The sequence below is a fragment of the Ursus maritimus genome, unplaced genomic scaffold, assembly GCF_017311325.1.
Source record: "Ursus maritimus isolate PB19 unplaced genomic scaffold, ASM1731132v1 scaffold_1, whole genome shotgun sequence".
In the NCBI taxonomy this organism is placed as follows: domain Eukaryota; kingdom Metazoa; phylum Chordata; class Mammalia; order Carnivora; family Ursidae; genus Ursus; species Ursus maritimus.
In genome coordinates, this window is record NW_024423343.1 from 3861601 (window position 1) to 3879604 (window position 18004).

At 52.2% G+C, this 18004-nt stretch overlaps 1 protein-coding gene across 3 annotated transcripts in view; it reads left to right on the forward strand.

The window, feature by feature from the left end:
- COL6A3 (collagen type VI alpha 3 chain) overlaps positions 1 to 18004 on the forward strand; it is a 65163-nt gene that overhangs the window by 23722 nt on the left and 23437 nt on the right. For all 3 annotated transcript variants that reach the window (XM_040638703.1, XM_040638706.1, XM_040638707.1), the window contains 19 exons: positions 531 to 1130; positions 1740 to 2077; positions 3185 to 3263; positions 4118 to 4263; positions 5649 to 5741; positions 6190 to 6243; positions 7161 to 7232; positions 7912 to 7938; positions 8047 to 8091; positions 8211 to 8264; positions 8711 to 8773; positions 9395 to 9460; positions 9851 to 9904; positions 12186 to 12221; positions 12972 to 13034; positions 13979 to 14041; positions 15306 to 15368; positions 16245 to 16307; positions 17791 to 17841. In XM_040638703.1, coding sequence (XP_040494637.1) covers positions 531 to 1130; positions 1740 to 2077; positions 3185 to 3263; positions 4118 to 4263; positions 5649 to 5741; positions 6190 to 6243; positions 7161 to 7232; positions 7912 to 7938; positions 8047 to 8091; positions 8211 to 8264; positions 8711 to 8773; positions 9395 to 9460; positions 9851 to 9904; positions 12186 to 12221; positions 12972 to 13034; positions 13979 to 14041; positions 15306 to 15368; positions 16245 to 16307; positions 17791 to 17841 — 2030 coding nt within the window. The remainder of the gene's footprint in view (positions 1 to 530; positions 1131 to 1739; positions 2078 to 3184; positions 3264 to 4117; positions 4264 to 5648; positions 5742 to 6189; positions 6244 to 7160; positions 7233 to 7911; positions 7939 to 8046; positions 8092 to 8210; positions 8265 to 8710; positions 8774 to 9394; positions 9461 to 9850; positions 9905 to 12185; positions 12222 to 12971; positions 13035 to 13978; positions 14042 to 15305; positions 15369 to 16244; positions 16308 to 17790; positions 17842 to 18004) is intronic.

Sequence of the window (18004 nt, forward strand, 5' to 3'; positions counted from 1 at the left end):
GGAAATTACCCCCAAATGCCATTGATTTTTTAGCAGGGTTCCATGAAGTTCTTGGCATGCTGGCAGGCAATCCTCCAAAGGTGTATGGGGTCTGCTTCCCATTTTCCCATCTGTTTCTCCCAGCCCTTTTTTGATCTGCCTCTAGCACATCTCCCTCAACTCCTGTCAGACATCATTGTTTATTTTTGACCAGAAGGAAAGTGGTAGTGGCATTTCCTAAAACATCTGAGTTTATGGACCGTTGAATCTGCGATATGATACCATTTTGCATGGGATAATCGGACTCAGTTCTCAGTTTCCCCAAGTCCTTCTGTCTTCTGTCTTTTGATTCAGATGATTTATCATTTATCTTCTTGTTTTTAGCGTAATGGTGGCTGTGAATTTGGGAACTTTAGAGGCATGGAATAGAGCAAAGGCGTTCTCTGTGAATAAGTTATGGGAATGTCTTTTTCCAATTACTTTACACTTTCTATGTTTGGTGTGGATATGGCAACCAAATTTCTCCTCATTTCCATTTTAATCATTTTTAGAGAAAAAGAAAGCAGACGTTGTGTTCCTGTTGGATGGCTCCATCAATTTCAGGAGGGACACTTTCCAGGAAGTGCTCCGTTTCGTGTCTGAAATCGTGGACACGCTGTACGAGGGGGGTGACTCCATCCAAGTGGGGCTGGTCCAGTACAACTCTGACCCCACTGATGAGTTCTTCCTGAAGGACTTCTCCACCAAGCAGCAGATTATTGACGCCATCAACAAAGTGGTCTACAAAGGGGGGAGACACGCAAACACCAAGGTGGGCATCGAGCACCTGCGGCAGAATCACTTCGTGCCGGAGGCGGGCAGCCGCCTGGATCAGAGGGTCCCGCAGATAGCCTTTGTGATCACGGGTGGAAAGTCGGTGGAGGACGCCCAGGAGGCCAGCCTGGCACTCACCCAGAAAGGGGTCAAAGTGTTCGCCGTGGGCGTGAAGAACATCGACTCCGAGGAGGTTGGGAAAATAGCGTCCAACAGTGCCACGGCGTTCCGAGTGGGGAACGTCCAGGAGCTGTCTGAATTGAGCGAGCAAGTTCTGGAAACTCTGCATGATGCAATGCATGAAACCTTATGTCCGGGAGTGACTGATATTTCCAAAGGTAACCGGTCCCCTTTATGTGTACGTTTTCATCCTGTCGTGCCGATGTTTAGGACTTGAGTTATTCAGGTGCCCGGTGCTGGCCCACGGCTTCCTTGTGCCTTTGGCTGCTTCAGGCATTTTCCTTATATGCGGGAGGGTGGGGTCCTGGCAACCACCTGGCCCCTGTTGTTGACAAGGATATGTTACCTCTCAGGGTAAGGGTGGAAGTCTGTATTTTGTTGTTCTGAGATTTACTTTTTCCCTCTATTCCTGGATCCCCCAGATAATTCAGACTTTGGGATCCCTGTTTCTGTGTATAGGTTTTATTAGATCAACTATTTGAGATCAGAGTATTTGAGTTCATTTAATTTAAAGCACAATCTGGGAATGCATGTAAACACTGACTGGATAGCAGGCCAAAATTGATTAACACCCCAGAAAAGCAAACCCATTAAAATGGCCTATACTCAGTTCCTAAGAGTCAGCACCGGTGCTCCCCGAGAGAGAGGCAGACCAGATTACTGCTCAGAGCTCATACACAGAGGATCTCGTTTTGCCCTTGAGTGTGGTGCCCGGTGCCCGTACTCATCTCGGCCTTAAAGCTCATTGCCTACTTTCCCTCTTGCAGCCTGTAATCTGGATGTGATTCTGGGGTTTGATGGATCGAGGGATCAGAATGTATTTGTGACCCAGAAGGGCCTTGAGTCCAAGGTGGATGCTGTCTTGAATAGAATCAGCCAGATGCAAAGAATCAGCTGCAGCGGCGGCCAGATGCCCACCGTGCGGGTGTCGGTGGTGGCCAACACACCCACAGGCCCCGTGGAGGCCTTCGACTTTGCCGAGTACCAGCCAGAGCTGTTTGAGAAATTCCGTAACATGCGTAGCCAGCACCCCTATGTCCTCACTGCGGACACGCTGAAGGTCTATCAGAACAAGTTCCGACAGTCCTCACCGGACAGTGTAAAGGTGAGCGCGGGCTCCCCCTTCTTTCAGCTTCCCCTGCATTCTCTGGCTTCTGGTGGTCGGGAGGACCACCTCCGTGTCCAGATGCCCCTTCCCCGAGGTGTTCCTTGTCTGTACACACTCTTCATGTTTGATGGGGTGGCAGTGCCCGAACCTAAAGGTGCTTTACCGCCTGCTGATCCTGACGGTCTGAAGTGTAGTCTTCCTCATTGTAGTGGTTTTACTAATGCTCTGCAGGAAGATTCCTGGAAATCTGGGATTAAGCTTGACTGAGTTGAAGTTAAGATTAATTCATGGTTCATTGTAGTCCTGACCATTAAGGACATCACGCTCTGTTTCTCTTTCTCTCCATGTGTTGTAGATACACACACATATATGTAACAGCTGCAGTGTGAACACACACACACACACACACACACACACACTCTACTAGTCTGCTCAGATGCCGCAACAGGTTACACAGACCGATGGCTGAAACGACAGAAATTTATCCTCACCGTCCTGGAGACGCTGCAAGTCTGAGATCAGCGTGTCCACTGGGTTGGCTTCTTCGGAGGCCTCTGTCCTTGACCTCCGGAAGGCCGCTTTCTTCCGTCTCCGTACAGTCTTCCCTCCGTGTGTCCCACTCTCCTCTTCTTAGAAGGAGAGGAGTCACAGTGGATTAGAGCCACCCCAATGACCTCACGGAATTTAATGACCCTTTAAAAGCCCTATCACCCAATACAGGCATATTCCGAGGTACTGAAGGTTAGGGCTTCCGCACATGATATTTGGAGGGACCTAGTTCAGCCCATAACACACACAGACACACATAGACACACACACAATTTCTAGAAACTTCATCACATAAATAGGAAAATGAGATAAACTGTTTTTATTTTTATTGTGATGCTTTTTAGTAAATCAGGCACCACAATAGACTCGTTAATTTTATCCCTCATTTATGGCACAGTATCAAAAAGCTATGCACGGGGCATGATGGTTTCTCAGTGTTGGCCCCAGTGTCCTCAGCTGTAAGGTGGAGGGTTTGAACGGTCCAATCTCCCCTCTGGGAGTCTGTAATGTTTCTTTCTAATTGTGGCTGGGGTTTGAGCTATCCTTTATTTTCAGGTGGTCATTCATTTCACGGATGGAGTGGATGGAAGTCTGGCTGATTTACAAAAGGCGTCTGAGGCTCTCCGACAAGAAGGTGGGTTGTGGGCTTTCTGAATGGGAGAAATTGGCCTGGGTGAGAGGCAGGAGTACTCTGGGGGACCCCGGGGGTCTCCTCCCCGCAGCCTGGTCCTCTGTCACCTGCCTGGGGCTGCCAGGGTGCCCCTCATACCACAGATGGCTTTATCACCAAGTCCTGACAGAGGCCCCGCAGGTGCTCAGACTCGTTCAGGGGGTAGAACATCTAGAAAGCATGAGGCTTTTGCAAAAGAACATGACGTTTTGATCACAGCTCAAAAATACCACCGTTTTAAGCAAAAAGACCTTCCAATGCAAGACAAATAATGAACACGCATCTTCCAAATTTAAGGAGATTAGATAAACAGGGCTGCCTATTTCCAGATATAACATCTGACTGCTTATCTGCTTTGGAATTTGTAGCACTGACTTTCAGAAAGTGAACGGCGACACCAGAGGCCTAGAGAAGCACTGTTTACCCTAAGCACGTTCTATTTCTTAGCTGGCTTTTCCCGAGCAAAGAAGACGAGACTGTTGTTAATCTGGTTTTGAAGGAGGGGCCTTGCAGCTCTCCCCACAGCACCCCTGTGTTCTGTAAGGCCAGAGTTTAAGAATTTATGTATGAATATGCTTCATGACGTCACTTCCTGCATTTCTTCTGATCAGCTTAGTTCTATAGTTGGAAGGTTGCCCAGAGGCGTCCAACGTTCTAGTACGTTCACTCTCCAGAGTCGCTACCTAGTTTGAGTCCATACCTTCCAGGTGAAGGCCACATTTTATACCGGAGTTTTCTTTTAAAATAGAAAGTCGGGAGGGTGAAGAGGTTGTGGTTTGGAGTACGGGCCGAGCCACAGTGAACGTCTCTCCTTGCAGGGGTCCAGGCTCTGATCCTGGTGGGCCTTGAACGGGTAGCCAACTTGGAGCAGCTGATGCAGCTGGAGTTCGGGCGAGGCTTCCTGTACAACAGGCCGCTGAGGCTAAACTTGCTGGACCTGGACTACGAGCTAGCGGAGCAGCTCGTGAGTTTCATGTCTCTGCACACAAACCGGTCTAGATACCAAATTCCTTGTCATCTTAAGATAACCAAGACGTTTTTTTCTTGTTTCACGATGAATGGCAGAGGGACCCTTTGGGTGGGTTATTCAATAATTTAGTTCATTTAATTGACTTGGGAGGGACCTGCCTTAATGCCTCCCCCTGCGCGAGCCCTGGATACGGGGGTATCCAAGAGCTGGGAACACAGCCGGCGGGACGGTGGGTCTCTAGGCATGCTGGTGGTGTCACCTGGTGGTTTCCTCTGCTCCCTTTCACGAGTATCTTGTCCATTGTAAGATTGCCAGAAGGCAAAGCATCCGAGTGATTGTGCCCAAACCGGAAACAGTGTTGTCGGCATCAGAAAGCTGGCGCACAAAAACAAAGCTATGCAGGAGAAGAAAGACCCTTTCTGGGCAGAGGAGCATTTCCGTTGCCTCCTTCTAGTTTCCTTTGGAGCAGATAAAGGTGCCCGCATGAGGCTTCCTGATGCTCGGGTTCAGCCTCTCTCGGCTGCAGGTGCGAGCCCCCGGGTCGGGAGTGGGGCGGGCCTTTGGGGGATGTGGGACTGAGTAGTCAATCTGGGGGGCGTTTGCTGGTGGCAAGAGTGGCCCGTGGGACAAACTGACTGTTCCTTCTTCCCAGGGCTGGAATTAGGATTTTATTTGGTTATTGGGTGGAAGGAGTTGTGTGAGTTGACGCACCCGGGACATGGAAGAAAATGAAAATTATAAGAAGCCCGGTGCAAGGAAAGTGCATGAGCACCATGAGTTTACAGTCGGAGCTGTTTCTCGGGCCTGCGCTTTCCCTGGGAAGTCAGGCGCTGGGATGGGAAGGGAACGTTGAGGGTGTCTGCTGAGTGTGGCCCCGCTGGTGACCCCAAGTGCTGGTGCTGGTGGCTAAGAGGCAGGGACTACGGGTCTGCTCTTCCTGAGGCTTCTTCGGAGGTGGCGCCCGAGTCTGCTCTGACCGTGGTTATGAGGAAGGTGTATGATCTCCATTTTCGAGAGCCTTCTGTCCCAGCCATACGCAATTTGTTTCTTAGGTCTTGCTCTTTGGAGCCTAAGAGTATGTAAGTTATGCTTAACATTTGAAATTTGAAGATGTATGTTGGAAACTTTTAGAAAGAAGGCCCATCCTGAGGTGACTTTGGTCCTTAGATCTGTTTGACTTTGGTCACTCTTCACGCTCCCATTCGTGACTTCCCACCGCCGTCCTGACTGCTAAGCCCGTCTCGGAGGGAATGCCACGTGGGCAGGACTTCATCTCTCACTGTGAAATCCACGCACATCAGATTTCGACTTCCTGGTGTATTTGTGCTTTTTTTTTTCTAGGCATTGTTGAGACTTGAACTTTCTTTTCCTTTTGGTAGGACAACATTGCCGAGAAAGCTTGCTGTGGCGTTCCCTGCAAATGCTCCGGACAAAGGGGAGACCGCGGGCCCATTGGCAGCATCGGGCCAAAGGTAAGGCGGCTTTGGCCTTCCCTTACACCTGGGGCTAGGTCTCAGCGGAGTCCCAGGGGCGCAACAGGAGGCCCGAGGGGCGCTGGATGCCCCCCGCCTTCTCTCTTTCCTTGGGGTGAGGGCCTCTGTTCGCTCATACATTGATTCTTCATTTTATGAGATACTGTTGAAATCGGCGGGCATCACTGACAACCTCACTGTGGGTGATCAGCAGGGATTCTTTGCAGATGTGTCTAAGTTACAGGAAATGGACAGGCTCTCTTGGTAGATCAGAGCCTTAAAGATCCCGATGGATCAATAATGAGCAGAAGCCCAAGTTCAAGGGGACAGCGAAAGCCGCGCTGCTCGGTGGCACTGCTCTATCAAAGGGAGGGGTCAGCGAGACACTTGAGTGTGGGACAAAGGAAACCACGGGCTTTAACCGAGGAATCGATTCACTCTGTTCTAGGGCATTCCCGGGGAGGATGGCTATCGAGGCTATCCTGGTGACGAGGGCGGACCCGTAAGTACAAGATAATTTGTTCTTGAAGCTTTTATTCCTTCCTTGCTCCTCGCACGTTGGGTTGAATTGGGGGGTTCATAATCTGTTCCATTTCCGGTGACTTTCCTACTGGGACAACGTCAGTTTCTGACTTCCTCAACACCTGCCCTCAGATCTCTGCACTGTGGAGCACAGTGCGGTGACGGGGACATGACCGATGTGGGCGTGAGGTGCGGGGTTTTTCCTGGTCCTGTTTCGGAGGGAGACACTTGATGGCCTCGGAGACTGGGGGCCACCGAAGAGGGCATGCCCAGTGTCTGGCAAATCCCGACGTCCAAGCAGAGACGGGAGCGAGCTGGAGCAGGGGCCTAGGGGAACCTAGTCAGGCTGGCGTCGGGGTCACGGCCTTTAAGGGAAGTCTGCTGATTTGGGTTGTCAGTAGCCAACGGGTCCAGTTGGGGGTTCGGGAAGCAGTTCCTGGGACAGATGAGGTCTGAGAGGCTTTGAGACACTAGAAGGAAGCCCAGCTCTGGGATGTGGATAAAGGGCCTGGTGGGGAGGAGGTGAAGTCATGGGGTCCCAGCTGGCAGTGCTGGGGGCCAGGGCTGACCCCAGGACCCTTTGGAGAGCTGAACCAGGGACGGTACAGAGCAGCTGGCAGGCCGAGGACTCTCCCAGCACCCAGTACCCAGAGGCCTGCCCACCCTTGATCCTCCAGGGAGGTACCCTTGGAGCTGCAGACCCTTCCAGGCCCCACTCCCTCCAGGGGCAGGAACGGCCTATGGGGGTGCAGGGGTGCCGCAGGCTTCACCGGGATCAAATAGCATCACTGCCAGCAAAATCTACTTTTTAGCACACGCCTTTCCCGGCAAAGCAAACTCAATGGAAGCATGTGACAAGGAGCTCCAATCTGTAAATGCATTTGTCTCTCCCGGCAGGGTGAGCGTGGGCCTCCTGGCGTGAACGGCACTCAAGGTTTCCAGGGCTGCCCTGGGCAGAGAGGAATAAAGGTACAGTGTGCTGACCCCCGAGTGTGTGTGTGTGTGGGGGGAACCACAGCCCCAGGGCCCTGGCAGGTGGAGGGCAGTCAGTGGCACGTGAGATAGTTTCCCCAAATGCCTCCTTGGGGAGAAAGGCCCCTGGGGGCTTCAGCGGCCAGAGGCCTCTCATTGGAGAGCGGGTCCAAAGTCTGGGGGATCAGCAGCCCTGGCTGCTGTGGGAAGGGAGCCTGAGAATGGTGGAATCGTTTCCTATGGGCAAGTCAGGAGGCAGTCGCAAGGACAGAGAACGCATGGGCCAGGGCAGAGGGAGGGCGGGTGGCCAGCGGCTCCAGCCCCAGACCCTAAGAGAAGCCGGGGAAATGTTGGGGCAGGGTGGACGGCACGCACTGGAAGGTTCCTTGTGGGAAATATTTGGATGCACTTGCTGAAGTTTGAAAGGGAAGGTGCCACCGGGCCGCAAAGTCCCAAAGGGGCCTTGGAGCCTGGTCGCCTCCTGCCCAAGGAGCCAAGGTCCCAGCAAATTAGCCTTAGGGTCCTGCATGTGATGGAGAGAAGGCAGGGAAGACAGATGAATCCCCAGCACTGAATGTCAGATTCCGGGAGTTCAGGTGGGGCCCCTGGCCTGCTCTAGCCTCTTCTCTTTGGTCTCCAGAGAGGAGCTAATGTTGCCCCTTTCCATACCTTCCAGGGCTCTCGCGGATTCCCAGGAGAGAAGGTACCTATGCTTGTTTTCATTTTGTAAATTTAAAGCTTTCCCAGTATTTGTCGTTTTTCCTCTGCCAGATGGCTTTCTATACTCACTCTGTGTCTTGTTCCCTCGCAGGGTGAATTAGGAGAAATCGGGCTAGATGGTCTCGACGGTGAAGACGTAAGCAATTTCACACTCTGAGTCCACACCACGTCCAGTCCTGGACATCCCGGCCTCTCATACCTCAGTCTACAGTGGAAACTGTGCCAGGAGTGACGTTTTCTCATTGTCTTTGACAGGGAGACAAAGGATTGCCTGGTTCTTCTGGAGAGAAAGGGAATCCCGGTAGAAGGGTGAGTATGTTTCCATAGTGTTGCCATTATGGAAAAACTAAAAAAACATTTTACTTAAGGAATATATTTTTTTTATTCATGTATGTGAAGACTGCTTCCTCCAGGCAGCCTTCCCTGATGTCCTCTGGGGGTGCATCCTTGTCATCTTTTCTGTCCTCTGTCAGCTGTGATTACATCAGATTTTGTTTGTTTGTTTGAAGAGTCTCATGGGGCAGGGACTGAGTGTGCTCTGTTTAAATAACTCCTGGTGGCTGGTACAGAATAGGTCCCAGTAAATATTTGGGATTACCTGAACAAACCAGAAATATCTGCAAGTCGTTCACCTTCCTGTAAATGAGCAGATGGGAAATGCTGCTGTTTCAGATTTACGAACTGAAGAATGTGATTTTAAGGGTGGGATACAAATTTGTATCTAATTTTTGTCTCTTCTTGTGCTTTTTATTTAGGGTGACAAAGGACCTAAAGGGGACAAAGGAGAGAGAGGGGACATTGGAATTCGAGGTGACCCGGTAAGGGAACCTCCTCATCCGCAGTTTGAGACCCACGTCTGGGGAGGAGGGTCGTGGGGAAAAGGGTTGAAAGGAAGAATTTTAAACCAGAATTTTGAAATTGTCTTCAAATGTGTTATTAGCATATGTGGTCTGTCCTTTTCCTACAATTTTGGAGATGGTTTGCTCTCTACCTGCAAAGATTAGTGTTTGCAAGGCCTAGCCTATGGAGACCTCAGAAGTTTCCCTAAAAGCTGGTCTCAGGCACTTTAATCCAGCTGCATCGAGTGGTCAGAAAAGTATTAGGAATGACAAAAATGTAAGAGCCTGAGCGGCCACCCCTCAGCCACATCCCACAGAGCCCACCCATCCCACTCGGACAGCCTGACCGCGGGGTCACCAGCCACCCTCGGCTCTGGACGGCAGGCAGTGGCCCTTCTTCAGTGGGGAGGGCAGTGGCCCAGGGTCACCCTTGCCTCGTTCTGGCCCGGAGGAGAGGGGGCTGGCCTGGCAGGGGTTTTATAGAGCCATAGAACCAGAAAAGCTGCAAACCCTTTTTTTCCAGTCTCTTTTCCTAAAGTGAATTTCACGTGTCCTTTTCTTGCATATGCGGCTCATGTCCCTGACCCGTGTTGTTCACAGGGTGACTCAGGACGGGACAGTCAGCAGAGAGGACCCAAAGGAGAAACTGGAGACATTGGCCCCATGGTACGGCGCTCTGCATTCCAGACCCCCTTTGCCAAGGGCTTGCCCCAGCCACAGAGGCCATGGAAATGGTCTTCAGGGCTGTGGGGCACACGAGGGAGGGAGCGGCCCGTGTGTGCAGGTGAAGGGAGGCCCCCCGACAGGGAGCAGAAGCAACTATCACCAGGACGGGCTTCTTTTCTGCAGACTGTGTGCCCCTTAGATATTAGTGGAAAGTGCTTGTCAGGCCAGAGGCTTGTGGAAACAGGCCTGACCCACGTCTCGGGCGTCCCACCAAGCAGCCCACCACCTTGGGTGTGTGCCCCTTTTCCTGTGGCGTCTGACACAACATGCCAGAGTTAGACAGGCTTCTGTGCGGCTGACAATCTCACGCCTGTGTTTTCCCCACTTCAGGGTCTCCCTGGGAGAGACGGGGTATCTGGAAGCCCTGGAGAAACCGGGAAGGACGTGAGTGCCTCTTGGGGCTTGGGGGACTCCGTGGGGAGATTTAGCAAGTGCTGCGGGAGTCGCCCACACGACCTGGGACAGAGCTACTCAGCAACTTTATATTTAGAGACTTTAAGGGGATTTCTGAAATGCTCATCACCCAAACCTTGCTGCTGTTAGAAATTTTTCATTCTTATAATTTGCTCTGTGGAGACAACTTTATATTTAGAGACTTTAAGGGGATTTCTGAAATGCTCGTCACCCAAACCTTGCTGCTGTTAGAAATTTTTCATTCTTACAATTTGCTCTGTGGAGACACCCCCCACCCCCCAGTTCTGCCTCCTTTCCGTTCAAAAAAACCACATCCCACAGATGCTTTTAAAAGTAGTATCTTTGCTGCTTTCAAATACTTGGCTAGGTTTTATCCCGCTAAATATTTTTAAAATCCAAACAGAAGCATGAATCCGGGGGGAGCGAGGGAGGGGGGCAGGAAGGCTGAGGGGTTGTATACGTGTCAGTCTAATAATTGTTTGTTCGTGCCGCTGTAATTCAAGCGGTGGAACCGGATTCTGTTTCCTCGTGAATGCTGTCTTGCAGCTGCCTTTTCAAGACATTTTGCAAATGCCTGTTGCAAGATAGCTCGCTGTGTGCCGGCTCTCGGAGTCTTGTTGAAGAGTAGCTAAAAGCCGAGGCTAGGTATACAATCTTTAGGAGGTTTCCCGGGAACCCAGAGCTCAGGGCTCTGGAAGCGGGAGAGAGTCCCTGCACGGGGAGGAGTGGTCTGGAAGCTGATAGATCTTCAGGGGCCGTACCGATGGCTCTGCTCACCAGCTGGCGCGGCCCAGGGGCAGCAGCCCCGGGTGAACGTCGCCCAGCCTCGCCCTGGGGGATCGATCGGTGTCTGGACAGTCAGAGACGTGCCTTGCGCTGAGCGCTTCTGGAAGGAATGACTCTCACCCCTGATCAGATGAGAGGTCTCGAGCATCATTTTTTAAATGACGCTTTTACAATTTAAAAGAAAACAAACTTTGAAAATGCCGCCTTAAAAGTTCTGAGGATCAGGGCTGGGCCGTGCCGAGGGGCTGGATAATGACACAGGTTTTGAGGAAGTGCTCGATGGTCCTAACGTGCTGTCGGCTCCGTGGGCGAGCAGGGCCAGAGCATGTTCTCACGAAAGGACTTAAAATAGAGCCATGGGTGCAATTTATTTGATTTCTAAGTGCAAGGTAGAAACTTGGGTCTGAATCTGATACGGTCAAAGGCTCTTGTAGCCTCCATTCGTCCCTTGTGTGTGGGTGAGGCCTGGCTGCTGGCTTCCTCCTTCTCTTACGACCTTGCTGCACCAGGCTCATGCCAGGGTGAAACGTCATCAAGCCCTGGCCTCTGGTCATGCTCGAGGATGTCCCCTTTGCGGGGAGGCCGGCCAGATTGTTCCTCGCAAGGAGTGGCCTGGCCTGTCTCCTGCTCCTCCACTGGTCCATGTGTCGTCTGTGGAAGGAGGCCAAGGTCTTCCATTAAAGGAGCTGCCACCGCAGTGAATAATGGCAAAACAATCATCCCAGAAAATCTCTGGGCTGGTCTGTTGGGAGCGGAGAATGCATTTCTTTGGTTGATGAGGCCGAGGTGCCAAGAGCTGGTGTTTTACAGTCTCCAACCCTTAACCTCACAAAGATACACCCAGGACCTTCATGCATTCCCATCCTAAACCTTCACGTTGGAGAGGAAGCATCACAAAATCAGAGTTAAAGGATTACTTAGCGCATCGAGCCCACATGTATTTGAACTGAGGGTCAGTCCTGGAACATCGAGGAAGATGTTGCCAAGTCATGAGCCCAGACTAAGTACAGCTGGGCTTTTAGGTTCACATACGTGCACTCCCGATGCTTTCCTTAGCGGAGTATGTGTTATATTTGGCCAGGAGCATCTGGAGAGTTTGGGACTCGCTTCCATTAGAATGAACATATTTCATTACCTCTCCCCGCAGTTAGGAAAATGGTCGTAAAATGGACAGGTCGACGTTACCATTTCACATCCTTGTTTGACACTGGCTGGGATCGTGCAGCCAGAACGAGTCATTGTTTTGCTTGGCGGGTCTGAAGTGACTCTGAAAGTTTGCATTTGGGTGGTTAGCCGGGCAGCGTGGAAGCAGGAGCCCGCGGAGATGAGGGCAGGAGGAAGGGCGTCTCGCACGCGTCTGCTCGGGGCCGGTTAGGCGTGGCATCTGGTGCTTGGCGGCTCCCGTCCCCGAGAGCCCCGGGCTCCGTCCCCGGGCTCCCTCTCAGTTTCTGTGACTTCTCCACAGGGTGGCTTCGGCCGAAGGGGACCTGCGGGAGCTAAGGTAGGTCTCTCGCTTGGCGTCTCTTTTCTGCCCTCACGTCGGGACTCACTGTGTGCTCTCGAAGGGCAGCGGTGCAGACGGCCCCGGAGCCGAAAACACTGTCCCTTGGCCAGCAAGGCATGGAGCTTACACTTCGGCCGAAGGGGACCTGCGGGAGCTAAGGTAGGTCTCTCGCTTGGCGTCTCTTTTCTGCCCTCACGTCGGGACTCACCGTGTGCTCTCGAAGGGCAGCGGTGCAGACGGCCCGGAGCCAAAAACACTGTCCCTTGGCCAGCATGGAGCTTACACAGCTGCCACCCCTTCTCCACCAGCTCATTGACTTGAGCCTCTCCTAAACGGCTTGTGAAACCCAGTGGCCGTGGGGACAAGGGGCAGGAACGAAGGCGGGTGATGGAGGAGGCGGCATCCAGGGATCCCCCATCCCCGATGTGCCCAATTCTCTGGGCCTTGGCCAGTCTCAGCTTCTTACTGCGTCCGTCTGCTCACCTGTGCAAGGCGGCTTTGCGTTAAAAACTCCTTGTTTCACAAAGCCGTCCTGAGCAGAAGGGGAAAAGAGTGAGAAACCATCACGAGAGTGCAGAGCGACACCGGCTGCACGGGGTCATGTCCCATGCTGGAGGCACCCCCCCCCCCCCCCCCCCACATAGGGCTCTTCCCCTGTCCCCCTGTCCAGATGTGACTGCGGACCACACAGCTGACACTGGCATAAACCACCCTGACCCTCCCCCTCCATCTTCTTTTGTTTCCAAGGGCAACAAGGGCGGCCCGGGCCAGCCGGGCTCCGTGGGAGAGCAGGGGACCCGAGGCGCACAGGTCAGTACCCCCGGCGAGGCTGCGTGCCTTGTGACGCTTTCCCAGATGCTCTCGTTATTTGTTTTTAAATTTAAACGTGGTGACAGTCAGTTTTACAAAACTGAACACTAAACTCAGCGTCGTAAAGTGAACAATTCGGTGGCAGATAATACATTCACAGTGTTGTTTGGGAACATTTTCACCGTCCCCAGAGAAACCCCCTTCCCCGTTAAGCAGTTGCTCCCAACTCCCCTCCCCCAGCTCCTGGAAACTACTCCTTTCCCTTCTGTCTCTGTGGGTTTGTCTCTTCCGGAAATTTCGTGGAAATGGAATCATACACTATGCGGCCTTTTGTGTCTGGCTTCGTGCCCTGGGCGCCGTGTTTCTGAGGTTCCTCCACGTAGTACCAGGTGTCTGTGCTGAATCACAGTCCACGGTGGGACAGACCACAATTTGTTTACCCCGGCGTCAGCTGGTGGACTCTTGGGCTCTTTCCACCTTTTGGAAATTGTGAATAGAGCTGCCATGGACATCAGCGGACAAGATTTTGTTTGAACTTCTGTTCCTTGTAATTTGTTTTTAAAATTTTTATTTATTTTAAAGAGAGAGAGGGCGGGGAGGGTCAGAGGAAGAGGGAGAAGGAGAGAAACCCAAGCAGACTCCCCACTGAGCACTGAGCCTGACGTGGGGCTCTATCTCACGACCCTGAGAACATGACCTGAGTGGAAATCAAGAGTCAGACGCTTAACCGACTGAGCCACCCCGGCGCTCCTGTTCCTTATATTTTGTAAAACTAACTTCCCCATTTGTGTCCTGGGCTAGGGCTGCTGTTACAGCTGAGACAGAAGCATGGTCCCTAGCAGGCGTCTTGGCTGGCAGAAGCGAGGCTTCGGGCTCTGTGTCCTGAGGTTCCTCATGGAGCACGACCTCCACACAGCACTGACGTTGGCCTTTTACTTCTTCAGGGTCCACCTGGTCCCACGGGTCCTCCAGGGCTGATCGGGGAACAAGGCATTTCCGGGCCCCGGGTAAGTCGTCTCCATCCCGCCCCGTCTTTGGCTAAGCGAGAGCACAGGGCTGTGCAGGCTGAGGGCCTGGGGATGGTGTTCCCGTAGACAGACTTGCCTCCGCCTCCTCCCCGGCCACAGACCCCGGGCCAAGCTCAGCCCTCGCGGAGACTGGCCAGTTTCCCTGAGGAAGTAAGAGACCCTTTTTGTTGGCGATCCAGGGGCTTCTAAATCCCAGTGCTGCTCGTTCCAAACACGGGCCAGCTGGGCGATAAGCACAGGGAAGCCGTTCCGCCTCTCCACAGTCTGAGCTGCAGAAGATCTAACTAAATCTGCCCCAATTCTTGGCAAATGCCAGTTGTTTCCTGGGTGGCCCCTAGAGACGGCCTTGTGGTTCGGTATTTTGTGTAAGTCGCCCCCATCCTCAGCTTCAACACAGAAGCCGCCCTTACACTCGCACGACCACAGGCGCGAGCCTCCCTCTGGGCCGCTGGTGACGATGTGCGGAACGTGGCAGAGCCGAGGGGGGACCGGGCGCCCAGCACTGCGCTCCGGCGTCCCTCCCGCCTGAGAGGATATCGAGGGAGCTACCCTATCACTTGTTATGGAAAGTCATAGTGACCAAAAACTGGCAAAGACCGGACCCGTTGTGACATAAATGGACAGAAGGTTGGACTGCGAAGCAGGAACTTCGTGCGAGCCTGTGTTCGCGTAGACGGCCCTTCCCTGGTTTGCAATCTGAGAAATACCTATTTTCCGAGCTTCTGTGGTTTTGGTCACATTAGTTAAGCCCTGATTAGTCAAGAGTTTACGGTGGAGTGGGGGCGAGGGGAAGCTCTTCAAATGGTCACCGGTGACAAGTCGCTGCTGCCCCTGCCGTTGGCTTATCAGTTCTGGTCATTTCTGGGCTCTGGGGGCTGCCCGCCGTTTTAAGAGCTATGTTTCTTTATTATTGATTTGCTCCCTCAATGGCTACACGTACACCGGATTCCACACCTGTATGCACAGGTGTCAGCTGGAGGTGTGCAAAGGGAAACGAAACCACATAAAATCTGGGTGCTGGTCCTCTAGTCAGGGACTCAGGGTATGTGATTTGCGGACACTGGTGCTGCACGGTCGCCCTGATGTTTCAGATTTGCCCAAGCCCTGTCCATGCGGGCTTGCATTCGGGTCTCCAGCACCGTGCGTGGCACTGAGCACCATGGGGTGGGGGGCAGGACTCAGGCCCTTTGGCTTGGGGGGGGGTGTCAATATTTCATTGACGCACTCCTCTCCTTGTCTCCAGGGAAGCGGAGGGACCGCGGGCGTTCCTGGAGAACGTGGCAGGACCGGGCCCCTGGGAAGAAAGGTTTGTCTTGACAAACGTAGAGCTCATTTCCTGAGGTCGAGCCCCAGCCAGAATCTGTCCCTGTGCCCCCCTGCTTTGCGCACACCCAGCTTCCCTTGTCGCCGCCGCCGGCTTGACCAGTGGGATCCCTGTCCCGTCCCCCACTGAGGGGACACCCCGCTGTCGTCAGTGGGCTGGCTGTCTTGCGGCCAGAACCTGCCAGCAGCTGGGGGATTTACCTGATCCCTTCATGTGGTGGCACGTGGCTCCCCGGAGCCATCGAGCAGATCGGAGGCGCTTAGCACAGCGTCAGAGCCGCGTTGAACACACATTCTTTAAACACTGGCCGTGCACACGCGGAGCTGTCCTGGCCATATTTAGCTAATCCAAGAGCCCCAGATCCCCGACTGTTTGGATAACGGCAGCTTGTTCTGTGAAGGCTGTCTGAGAACAGACTTTCCATAAGCCTGAAGAGAAACCACAGTTTATCAGAACCAGTCTGAAAGGGCAGCATTTTCTCAGTCAAGAAAATGTGTTCACGGGAATCCACAGTTGTCTCTGTGTCTCTTGCTGGGGTTGATGGGTGTCCCTGCTAAATTCACACCCACTGACTTTCCTGGCTTCTTTTCCCTCGTTTCTCTTTCTCTTTTCCCCATCAGCATGTCCCCATGCCGGGCTAATGCAAGGGACAAACACAGACCTTCCTGGATTCTTTTCCAGGCGTCCACACAAGAACGCTGCAATTAAAAAAATCATTTGTATCAGAATCTTAAAAGGTGACGTGAGCAGTCTGTAGCAGCCTTACCACTGGCATCGTGTAGGGCACAAATAGCTTGGAATCACATTTTAGGTTGGACTTGGACCCACAGCTGTCTCAGCCTTGTGTCTTGTGTGTAGGGTGAACCTGGAGAGCCAGGACCGAAGGGAGGCATCGGGAGCCGGGGCCCCCGAGGGGAGACGGTAAGATCGCGACGTGCTGTGACTCACCCTTCGCTGGAAGGTGGGAGGCGGGGAGAGGGGGCCTTGCTCGGGACTAGGCTTCGTCCCTGCAGATTGGGTTGGTTCTGAATAGAGGAAACTTGATAGTTGCTTCTTGTATCCTTGGGGATCCGACTGAACCCAGTGAAACCTTCTGCTTATAAACAGCAAATCATTTCAAAGTAAGTTTCATTTCATCAGGAATAGTGGACAAAGACACCTTTTTCCTGATGGAATGTGGGGACTCACTGAAGCTTGAACCACCTTCATTTTCGGTCCTGCAGTGGTTTGTGACCATGACTGGATCGAGCTTTCCTGCAAAGAAATAAATGTCCTTTGGTCAAAAGGAATTGGATCTGATCAGGTCTCGATCCAGATTGAAACTGTTTCCTTTGAATGAGACATCCTAGGAACATAAGTTATGACCACGATAACTCATTTAAAAAAATGTTATTTAAAAATAACCTATAATAATGGTTTATCTGCTCACTAATGATAATTTTGTAATATACATTTCCTGTACAGGGAAAAGAAGTCTACGGAACATTAAGAATTTTTTTAAAATGAGGCAGTATACCTGAACACTGCAAATGGGCCAAATTCATCTGACTTATAATCCCAAACTTTAAAATATTTTTTGCACGTATGCAACTTCTCTACAGGAAACTGAAGTTTAGAAGATCCATTTCTGTTACTGTTAGTTTCAGGAGCAGAGGGGGAAAATTAGACTTTAAAATCTATTCAGACCATCGAAGGAAATCTCTTCTTGATTCTGTGTCCATACATTTTTGGGCAATGACTCTTCAGCTGTTGATGTTTGCTTAAAGCTGTAAGCTAACTATGTAGTGTGCTCCACGTGTAGTTTAGGGATATTAATGTATAGTTTACACACATTCTTCTAGTTCTTTTGAAAGAGTTGATGGAGTCCAGTCCTGAAAGTCTCCCATGGGGGTGTGATGGGGCAGATCTGAGAGCACAGGATGGGGCTGTTTGGAAAGCAGACAGTCTAGTGGCACGACCTGAAGGAGGGGAGGGCCATGGGGGAGGGGACAAGGTCTGAGCAAAGGAGATTCGGGAAGGCCTGAGAGACTGAGTCCTGCGTTCTTGCTTTGAACGAGAATCAAAGACTCTGCACAAAGTCAGGATGGCCTTCGGGAGTCTTCTCAGCTCCAAGAGTCTCAGGCTCAGCGGGTCTTTGACTCCGCCCCCAAGCGCTGTCTTTCCCAGTGGCTGTCCGTTGTTCTGTACATTGGCGCCACACCAGCACCATTTTGCCAAAGGAGTCCGTTCAGGCCACGTACAGACTCGGGCTTGTTTGCACCTGGAGGATGGGATGGGAGCAGGACCACCTCCTTGATCTGGGACCACTTCAGGGACCCAAGGACCCCGTGCCCAGGGCTCTAGACAGAGGTGTTGTGCCCTGCCCAGCATGGCGGCCCGTGGTAATGTCTCTTTCCACCCCCAGGGCGACGATGGCAGAGACGGGGTTGGCGGTGAAGGACGCAGAGGCAAAAAAGTGCGTATCTGCTAGATTTCTTGAACTTCTGACAGCTGTATTTTTAAAGAATTATTTCCTCAAATTTTATTGTCATATCGTGAATTTTTTCGCTTGATGACTCCAGGGATAGAGTTTTTCTGCTCAAGAATAATTTATTTTAGATGCCTTTAAAGTGGGACCA